Genomic DNA, 11,717 nt, shown 5'->3' on the forward strand with positions numbered 1-11,717 from the left:
CGTCAAGTTAAAAGTATCTTTTTTCACAGAAACAAGCGCAACACCTGTAATGATAATAAATTGAATATCTTGCACTTGAGATAAGTCGGAGCGAATCATCGAAGACTAACTCTAACATAACACGGATCAAGCTGAGACAACACGGATCAAGCTGAGACAACACGGATTAAGCTGGGACAACACGGATTAAGCTGGGACAACAAAGACCCAGCTGAAACAACACGGATCAAGCTGAGACAACAAACCAGCTGAGACAATACGGATCAAGCTGAGACAACAAAGACCTAGCTGAGACAACACGGATCAAGCTGAGACAACAAAGACGCAGCTGAGACAATACGGATCAAGCTGAGACAACAAACCAGCTGAGACAATACGGATCAAGCTGAGACAACAAGACGCAGCTGAGACAACACGGATCAAGCTGAGACAACAAAACCAGCTGAGACAATACGGATCAAGCTGAGACAACAAAGACGCAGCTGAGACAACACGAATTAAGCTCTAAAACACCTCGAATGTCTCTTATTTGAAGATAATTTAAAACGGATGTACAGTTTTGGTCAGAACATTTATTTTCATTTTTGGAATAATGATCTGAAGGTTTTATGAGAAGTGATGCAACACTTATTTCCTCACACAGGCTGGGCTACTCATCCTGGAACCTAAGATGGACGGACCTCAATAATCATGCACATAACACAGTGGAGTATTCCATGTGTAGAGATATATGTAGTAGTTGTACAAACAAACATGCGTATACAATGTACACTTACATGCACATGTACGTCTTCTCTCTCACACCAGTACACACAGCCCAGGTTGTACAGTTTCATGACCTTCCGCTACTCGGCTCCTCCACCTGTTCTCCCCTGCCTTATAACAGGACGCAGGAGTGACTCATGCATGTATAATGCGCTACGTGGTTACCTGTACAGGTACACGGGGTTACCTATACAGGAACAGTAGATTACTCGTACAGGTAGAGTGAGTTACCGCACAGGTACAGTGGGTTACCCGTACAGGTACAGTGGGCTACCCGTACAGGTACAGTGGGCTACCCGTTCAATGAAAGTGGGCTGCAACTGTAGAATGTGTTACAGATGCAAGTACATGAGGTTACATATGTAAGTATATTGGGTTACAGATGTAGGTACAGATGCAGGTACAGTGAGTTACACGTACAGGTACATTGGGTTACAGATGCAAGCATAGTGGGTTACAGATGCAGGCATAGTTGGTTACAGATGCAGGCATAGTTGGTTACAGATGCAGGCATAGTTGGTTACAGATGCAGGCACAGTGGGTTACAGATGCAGGCATAGTGGGTTACAGATGCAGGCATAGTGGGTTACAGATGCAGGCATACTCACCTTCTCTTGAGGTAATTGACATTGCTGGAGAAGGAGGCTTTAAAGCTTGAGAAGGAAATTTTGCCGGTTTCTGGAGGACTGCACTCACAGATAGAGCCGAGTATGGTGGCGGTAGTGGGCTAGTCTTCCCAAGAGCAGCGAAGTGGGCTGGTCTTCCCAGAAGGAGCGGGGTGTGCAGAGCAGGTGGCGGTGGTGGGCTGGTCTTCCCAGAAGGAGCGAGGTGGGCAGACTAACCAGACGTTGTAGAAGGACCGTACGTCGGTGGGTCGTAATCAGTGGTCCTCCTCAGTTCAGCGGCAGGAAGGACAAGCGATCTAAGCACGGGACAGCGTGGTTGTTGTTCCTCTTGTGGTGGTGGTGGTGGTGATGGTGGTAAGGAGATGGGGATGGTGGTGAAGGGTGATGGAGATGTCAGTGTGAGTCGCCGTGATGTAGTGATGGTGGAGGGTGTGGTGCGTGGCCAGGTGATGGTGATGGTGGTGGTGGTGGTGGTGTGCTGAAGACAGTCTTCTCGTAGCTTGACAGCTAGGCTAGTCTACACCTCCACCCTGCAAGGTACAATACCACTACGTTACATGGGTTACCAGCCACTACTGTATCACACCTTTCTACTACAGCTGAGCAAGATACAGTGACCTACAATGTGTTACAATACGCATCTTAACACATGTATATGGATATGCATGTACACATCCAGATACGTGTGTGTGTGTGTGTGTGTGTGTGTGTGTGTGACTACTTTCTACATATTACGAAAATTTTTCACTCATCCTCCCCGCACCATCCCTTCGCTTAACATTAAACATGGGTAATCAGAAAACAAATCTATGATTACTGGAAAAGCTGACACTTCTTGCATGCGATAGAAGCTAGTATTAAGGTAAGGAGGCCCTACGTAACAAATCTCTTGGACAAAGTTTTATAACAGTGATCTCCGTTTTAGGCAAATGAGATGGATTCCGGACTGTACCTTCCTGGATTATCACGGGGCATATGACATTGCACCTTCCTGGACTCTCACGGGACATATGACACTATCACATATGGGGTTAGTAAAGAAGGTGTAAATTCGCAAGGGCAAGAGTGGGAGGACTACTACCATATATATATATATATATATATATATATATATATATATATATATATATATATATATATATATATATATATATATCTTTATTATTTTGCTTTGTCGCTGTCTCCCGCGTTTGCGAGGTAGCGCAATGAAACAGGCGAAAGAAATGGCCCAACCCACCCCCATACACATGTATATACACACACGTCCACACACGCAAATATACATACCTATACATCTCAATGTACACATATATATATATATACACACACAGACACATACATATATACCCATGCACACAATTCACACTGTCTGCCTTTATTCATTCCCATCGCCACCTCGCCACACATGGAATACCATCCCTCCCCCCTCATCAGTGCGAGGTAGCGCTAGGAAAAGACAACAAAGGCCCCATTCGTTCACACTCAGTCTCTAGCTGTCATGCAATAATGCCCGAAACCACAGCTCCCTTTCCACATCCAGGCCCCACACAGCTTTCCATGGTTCACCCCAGACGCTTCACATGCCCTGATTCAATCCACTGACAGCACGTCAACCACGGTATACCACATCGATCCAATTCACTCTATTCCTTGCCCGCCTTTCACCCTCCTGCATGTTCAGGCCCCGATCACTCAAAATCTTTTTCACTCCATCTTTCCACCTCTAATCTCCCACTTCTTCTCGTTCCCTCCACCTCCGACACATATATCCTCTTGGTCAATCTTTCCTCACTCATTCTCTCCATGTGCCAAAAGCCATTTCAAAATACCCTCTTCTGCTCTCTCAACCACACTCTTTTTATTTCCAAACATTTCTCTTACCCTTACATTACTTACTCGATCAAACCACCTCACACCACATATTGTCCTCAAACATCTCATTTCCAGCACATCCACCCTCCTGCGCACAACTCTATCCATAGCCCACGCCTCGCAACCATACAACATTGTTGGAACCACTATTCCTTCAAACATACCCATTTTTGCTTTCCGAGATAATGTTCTCGACTTCCACACATTCTTCAAGGCTCCCAGGATTTTCGCCCCCTCCCCCACCCTATGATTCACTTCCGCTTCCATGGTTCCATCCGCTGCCAGATCCACTCCCAGATATCTAAAACACTTTACTTCCTCCAGTTTTTCTCCATTCAAACTTACCTCCCAATTGACTTGACCCTCAACCCTACTGTACCTAATAACCTTGCTCTTATTCACATTTACTCTATACTTTCTTCTTTCACACACTTTACCAAACTCAGTCACCAGCTTCTGCAGTTTCTCACATGAATCAGCCACCAGCGCTGTATCATCAGCGAACAACAACTGACTCACTTCCCAAGCTCTCTCATCCACAACAGACTTCATACTTGCCCCTCTTTCCAAAACTCTTGCATTAACCTCCCTAACAACCCCATCCATAAACAAATTAAACAACCATGGAGACATCATACACCCCTGCCGCAAACCTACATTCACTGAGAACCAATCACTTTCCTCTCTTCCTACACGTACACATGCCTTACATCCTCGATAAAAACTTTTCACTGCTTCTAACAACTTGCCACCCACACCATATAATCTTAATACCTTCCACAGAGCATCTCTATCAACTCTATCATATGCCTTCTCCAGATCCATAAATGCTACATACAAATCCATTTGCTTTTCTAAGTATTTGTCACATACATTCTTCAAAGCAAACACCTGATCCACACATCCTCTACAACTTCTGAAACCACACTGCTCTTCCCCAATCTGATGCTCTGTACATGCCTTCACCCTCTCAATCAATACCCTCCCATATAATTTACCAGGAATACTCAACAAACTTATACCTCTGTCATTTGAGCACTCACTCTTATCCCCTTTGCCTTTGTACAATGGCACTATGCACGCATTCCGCCAATCCTCAGGCACCTCACCATGAGTCATACATACATTAAATAACCTTACCAACCAGTCAACAATACAGTCACCCCCTTTTTTAATAAATTCCACTGCAATACCATCCAAACCTGCTGCCTTGCCGGCTTTCATCTTCCGCAAAGCTTTTACTACCTATATATTATATATATTATATACTACCTATATATCATTATTATACTTTGTCGCTGTCTCCCGCGTTAGCGAGGTAGCGCAAGGAAACAGACGAAAGAATGGCCCAACCCACCCACATACACATGTATATACATACACGTCCACACACGCAAATATACACACCTATACGTCTCAACGTATACATATATATTCACACACAAACATATACATATATATTCACATAGACATATACATATATACACATGTACATAATTTATACTGCCTGCCCTTATTCATTCCCGTCGCCACCCCGCCACACATGAAATGACAACCCCCTCCCCCCGTATGTGCGCTAGGTAGCACTAGGAAAAGACAACAAAGGCCACATTCGTTCACTCAGTCTCTAGCTGTCATGTATAATGCCACGAAACCACACCTGCCTTTCCACATGTAGGCCCCACAAAACTTTCCATGGTTTACCCCAGACGCTTCACATGCCCTGGCTCAATCCATTGACAGCACGTCCACCCCGGTATACCACATCGTTCCAATTCACTCTATTTCTTGCACGCCTTTCACCCTCCTGCATGTTCAGGACCCGATCACTCAAAATCTTTTTCACTCCATCTTTCCACCTCCAATTTGGTCTCCCACTTCTCGTTCCCTCCACCTCTGACACATATATCCTCTTCGTCAATCTTTCCTCACTCATTCTCTCCATGTGCCCAAACCATTTCAAAACACCCTCTTCTGCTCTCAACCACACTCTTTTTATTAGCACACATCTCTCTTACTCTTTTATTACTTACTCGATCAAACCACCTCACACCACATATTGTCCTCAAGCATCTCATTTCAAACACATCCACCCTCCTCCGCACAACTCTATCTATAGCCCACGCCTCGCAACCATATAACGTCGGAACCACTATTCCTTCAAACATACCCATTTTTGCTCTCCGAGATGATAATATCGCCTTCCACACATTTTTCAACGCTCCCAGAACTTTCGTCCCCTCCCCCACCATATGACTCCCTTCCATGGTTCCATCCGCTGCCAAATCCACTCCCAGATATCTAAAACACTTCACTTCCTCCAGTTTTTCTCCATTCAAACGTACCCCCCCAGTTGACTTGTCCCTCAACCCTACTGTACCTAATAAACTTGCACTTATTCACATTTACTCTCAGCTTTCTTCTTTCATACACTTTACCAAACTCAGTCACCATTTTCTACAGTTTCTCACCGGAATCAGCCACCAGCACTGTATCATCAGCGAACAACAACTGACTCGCTTCCCAAGCTCTCATCCACAACAGCCTGCATACTCCCCCCCCCCCCCCTCTCCAAAACTCTTGCATTCACCTCCCTAACAACCCCATCCATAAACAAATTAAACAACCATGGAGACATCACAAACCCCTGCCGCAAACCGACATTCACCAAGAGCCAATCACTTCCCGCTCTTCCTACTCACACACATGCCTTACATCCTAGAAAAAAACTTTTCACTGCTTCTAACAACTTGCCTCCCACACCATATATTCTTAATACCTTCCAAAGAGCATCTCTATCAACTTTATCATATGCCTTCTCCAGATCCACAAATGCTACATACAAATCCATTTGCTTTTCTAAGTATTTCTCACATACATTCTTCAAAGCAAACACCTGATCCACACATCCTCAACCACTTCTGAAACCACACTGCTCTTCCCCAATCTGATGCTCTGTACATGCCTTCACCCTCTAAATCAATACCCTCCCATATGATTTCCCAGGAATACTCAACAAACTTATACCTCTGTAATTTGAGCACTCACTTTTATCCCCTTTGCCTTTGTACAATGGCACTATGCAAGCATTCCGCCAGTCCTCGGGCACCTCACCATGAGTCATACATACATTAGATAACCTCACCAACCAGTCAACAACACAGTCACCCCTTTTTTTAATAACTTCCACTGCAATACCATCCAAACCCGCTGCCTTGCCGGCTTTCATCTTCCGCAAAGCTTTTACTACTTCTTCTCTGTTTACCAAATCATTCTCCATAACCCTCTCACTTTGCACACCACCTCGACCAAAACACCCTATATCTGCCACTCTATCATTAAACACATTCAACAAACCTTCAAAATGCTCACTCCATCTCTTTCTCACATCACCTGTTCTTGTTATCACCTTCCCATTAGTCCCCTTCACTGATGTTCCTTGTCTTACGCACTTTATTTACTCCTTCCAAAACATCTTTTTATTCTCCCTAAAATTTAATGATACTCTCTCACTCCAACTCTCATTTGCCCTCTTTTTCACCTCTTGCACCTTTCTCTTGACCTCCTGCCTTTTTCTTTGATACATCTCCCACTCATTTGCATTATTTCCTTGCAAAAATCATCCAAATGCCTCTCTCTTCTCTTTCACTAATAATCTTACTTCTTCATCCCACCACTCACTACCCATTCTAATCCGCCCACCTCCCACGCTCCTCATGCCACAAGCATCTTTTGCGCAAGCCACCACTACTTCCCTAAATACATCCCATTCCTCTGCCACTCCCCTTACATCCTTTGTTCTTACCTTTTTCCATCCTGTACTCAGTCTCTTCTGGTACTTCCTCACACAAGTCTCCTTCCCAAGCTCACTTACTCTCATCACTCTCTACCCCACCATTCTCTCTTCTATTCTGAAAACCTCTACAAATCTTCACCTTCGCCTCTACAAGATAATGATCAGATATCCCTCCAGTTGCACCTCTTAACACATTAACATCCAAAAGTCTCTCTTTCACGCGCCTATCACTTAAAACGTAATCCAATAACGCTCTCTGGCCATTTCTCCTACTTATATACGCATACTTATGTATATCTCTCTTTTCAAACCAGGTATTCCCAATTACCAGTCCTTTTTCAGCGCACAAATCTACAAGCTCTTCACCATTTCCATTTACAACACTGAACACCCCATGTACACCAATTATTCCCTTAACTGCCACATTACTCACCTTTGCATTCAAATCACCGATCACTATAACCCGGTCTCGTGCATCAAAATTACTAACACACTCACTCAGCTGCTCCCAAAACACTTGTCTATCATGATCTTTCTTCTCATGCCCAGGTGCATATGCAACAATAATCATCTATCTCTCTCCATCCACTTTCAGTTTTACACATATCAATCTAGAGTTTACGTTCTTACACTTTATCACATACTCCCACCACTCCTGTTTCAGGAGTAGTGCTACTCCTTCCCTTGCTCTTGTCCTCTCACCAACCCCTGACTTCACTCCTAAGACATTCCCAAACCACTCTTCCCCTTTACCCTTGAGCTTCGTTTCACTCAGAGCCAGAACATCCAGGTTCCTTTCCTCACACATACTACCTATCTCTCCTTTTTTCTCATCTTGGTTACAGCCACACACACTTATAGACACCCTAGTCTGAGCCTTCGAGGAGGATGAGCACTCCCCGCGTGACTCCTTCTTCTTTTTCCCCTTTTAGAAAGTTAAAATACATTCAGATACATTTCCCGCGTTAGCGAGGTAGCGTTAAAAAATATAGGACAGCATTAGAGGGAATATCCTCATTTGCCCTCCTTCTCCATTGCTTCTTTTGGAAAAATGAAAACGGGAAGGAAGGATTTCCAGTTCCCAGCTTCCTCCCCTTTAAGTCGTTTTCTGCGACATGCAGGGAATACGTGGGAAGTATTCTTTCTTCTCTATCCCCAGGGATATATATATATATATATATATATATATATATATATATATATATATATATATATATATATATATATATATATGATGAAAATTAGGTATATCTGAAATAGTAATTAATCTATCATCATCCTCCAGTATCGGAATCGTGAAAAGTCAGTTAAACTTCACTTTCAGATGGAAATCCGCATTATAAAGATATATTTCCAATAAAGTTTACAGAGAAATTTACATCTAGTGAAGTTATGACAATATATTACTCATTTAAAATACGTACAGCGTTTGTGTTGCATATTTTTGGTCACCCAAAATGATCTCGGATGAACGTAATGGTTTAAAATTATTTTTCTCCTCAATGAAAGGTGGAAACTCACTGTAAGTCTTGTTATGATGACCTGAAGTTTCAAGGGTTTATTGTATGTCAATGTTTCTCTAACGGTATCTATCAGTGAAGATTTTATCATCATTCGAGGTTTACAACATAGGTCTGAATTAAGCTTATATGGAGATGACATTACTATGGTCAGATCTTTCAAAATGTCAGACCCAACTGACTTGATGGCTTCTTTAACACGCCAGTTCTCATCTACTTCTCAGCTGGAGGTTAACATCCAACTGTCTAGCTGTCTCTTGGCCGTCCATTGCTTGTGATGACCTATTATTGTGTGCTTATTTATGTGTCCGTAAGGTGACAGATGAATCTGATTCTGGACACACACACACATACATACATACACACTCACACATAAACACACGTATACATACACGCGCGCGCGCGCTCACAAGACCAGAAACCCTTTGACAAGTTACCGCACGGAACGCTGATTATGAAGCTGCGTCGTCAGGAGGAATAAGGGAGGAATTTCCTTTGCTGAATAGAAGATATTACTCGATGGAAGGAGACAAAAGGTAGCATGTTAAGGGGAGCCTTCTCTATATGGGTCGAGTTGACCAGAGGAGTGCCAATGAATTCTCTCTTGGGACCTTTACTCTTCTTATTCTATGATTGCCTGAAGGTAGGAACTCCTACCTGAATATGTTTATAGGTGAAAGGCAGGTCGTGGGGGCAGTGAAAAGCAAGGAGGATTGCATCAGCTTACAAGGGGAGTTAAAAAAAAATTGACCTGATGGTTGATGACATTCAGCCCAAGCAAATGCAAGTTGATGAAGATTGGACAAACAGAGAGAAAGCCATAATATGATGATAATCACTATCAACTTGCAAGAAATAAGCTTCTGGCTTCTGCATGGAAGAAGGACTTGGTATCGACATCATCCTTAACCCGCCCCAGGAGAGTCCCACATTAAAAGAATAACAATGTTGACAAGCTGTCTTCTGGTAAATATCAGAATAGTTCTTAAGTATATATGTAGCATGCTGTTCACATCCTATATAAGGCAATGGCTAGACTCTGATTTTCAAGCTTGGTCACCGTACCTAGAGAAGCACAGAGCTAATGGAGAACGTATAGAGCAAGCAACGAAGATGGTACTAGAATTAAGAGAAATAAGTTACCAGGAATGGCAAGAGGCTTTATTTTCCCATCTTGGAAGAGAGTAGAGTCAGTGGTGACCTGATCACAACGTGTAAGATTCTAAAGTAGATCGATAATGTGGACAGTGAACACTTCGAGAGATGTAGGGATATGGCATTCAGATGAGAACTCGAAACCATGCAAGAAACTTATGAAATGTAAATTTTTTCACTATATCAGAGTGATACTTGAATGACTGAGGAACATGGTTGATGCAGAATGCAGACATAAATCTAACAAGCTGCACGTATGATGGTGGAGAATGTTCAAGAGATCCCCCAACACACACACACACACACACACACACACACGTACAGTAACGGTACAGTAAGTCCTTAAACAGTAGTTCCCATCCGCTAGTTCCCCATAAAGTGATTCCCTCCACAGTAGTTCCCCATACACTGGTTCTTTAAGCGGTAGTTCCCCTTACAGTGGTTCCCTATACGGTAGTTCCCATTACAGTGGTTACCTATGCGGAATTTCCCCTACAGTGGTTCTTTAAATGATAGTTCCCCTTACAGTGGTTTCCTATGCGGTAGTCTCTATACAGTAGTTCCCCATACAGTGGTTCTTTAGAGTGGTAGTTCCCCTTACGGTAGTTCCTTATACGATAGTTCCCCATACGGTGGTTCCCTATACAGTGGTTCCCCTACAGAGGTTCTTTAAGTAGTAGTTCCCTATAGGTAGTTCCCCATACATTGGTTCCTTATATGGTAGTTCCTCATACAGTGGTTCTCTTTACAGTGGTTTCCCATACAGCAGTTTTTCATACAGTAGTTCACAATACACTGGTTACAATATGGAAGAAGATGAACTGCATTTGATTGCCTTTCTAGAGTATGAACATTATTGTACTGGCCATGTACATAAACTTTTCTTTCTTTTTTCAGTGAATGTTAATAGTTTGAAAATTTTGTATATTTACTTCATGCTATTAAGCGCTGAATAACCACTGGGTTCCAGCGCTTTATATGTTCCATAAAATCAATCAATTATGCTTCATTTTGATATTGATGAGAAAATGCAGTGATGTTATTTCTAGTGCATTAAAGTAAACACTTCCCTTTCATGCAAAATGTTTCAAAGCATTTCATTCTAAGATGCAGTCCAGTTATTGAGGTTTCCTCTACACTCTATCACAAACGTTTAGTGGTAGAACCTCAAGTATTTCTACATGTCTGTACGAGTGTATTTCAGTAATACATTATGGTGTGTTGCTGCTGATGGTTGACAGTTTCATTAGCAACATCCGCCTGGGTCTATTATCATTACATTTTTACCAAGATAGCTGACGGTGAGGCTGGCGGCAGTGATCCATTGAACAGAAGGGCTGGCTGTAGTGATCCACTTAACAGTGGAACTGGCTGCGGAGATCCAGTGGACAGTGGGGCTGGCTGTTGAGATCTACCGCACAGTGGTGCTGGCTGTGGAGATCCGCTGGACGGTGAGGCTGGCTGTGGATATCCACTGGACAGTGGGGCTGGTTGCGGAGACCCATTGGACAGTGAGGCTGGTTGCGGAGACCCACTGGATTGTGAGGCTTGCTGCCACCATCCACTAGACGCTGGGGCTGGCTGTAGAGATACACTCTGCACACATCTCTGACAGTAGGCAAAAACCAACTGGAAACACATCTCGAACAGCAAGCACAAACCACCAACTGGGAACACACACCTCCAACAGTGAGCAAAAGCCACCAACAGCGAACACACATCTCCAACAGCGAGCACAAATCACCAACAGGGAGCACACTTTCCAACAGCATACACACACAATAGTCGTAGTTCTCTAGAATTTTGTACCTTTTATTTCAGGTTATGTGAGACATTGTACATTAAGTACTGACCACAGTTGGTAGTCGGTGTGTTCTGGGCTAGTTGGTTGGATGGACTTTGTGCCACCACCCGGAAAATCTTAAACACCTTCTTTCAGGCGTTGAACACTATTTTTCAACTAGCGCAATCTGCAACATGTCC

General features: G+C 43.3%; 1 protein-coding gene across 1 annotated transcript in view; it reads right to left on the minus strand.

Annotated features, from left to right (window-relative positions):
• Syn (synapsin) overlaps positions 1–11,375 on the minus strand; it is a 98,705-nt gene extending 87,330 nt beyond the window's left edge. Inside the window, exons 1-2 of the mRNA XM_071696692.1 lie at positions 11,022–11,375; positions 1,374–1,492 (exon numbers count right to left, since the gene is read on the minus strand). Coding sequence (XP_071552793.1) covers positions 1,374–1,492; positions 11,022–11,375 — 473 coding nt within the window. The remainder of the gene's footprint in view (positions 1–1,373; positions 1,493–11,021) is intronic.
• Positions 11,376–11,717: the final 342 nt, after the last annotated feature.

This window comes from Panulirus ornatus, chromosome 59 (assembly GCF_036320965.1).
Source record: "Panulirus ornatus isolate Po-2019 chromosome 59, ASM3632096v1, whole genome shotgun sequence".
NCBI lineage: Eukaryota > Metazoa > Arthropoda > Malacostraca > Decapoda > Palinuridae > Panulirus > Panulirus ornatus.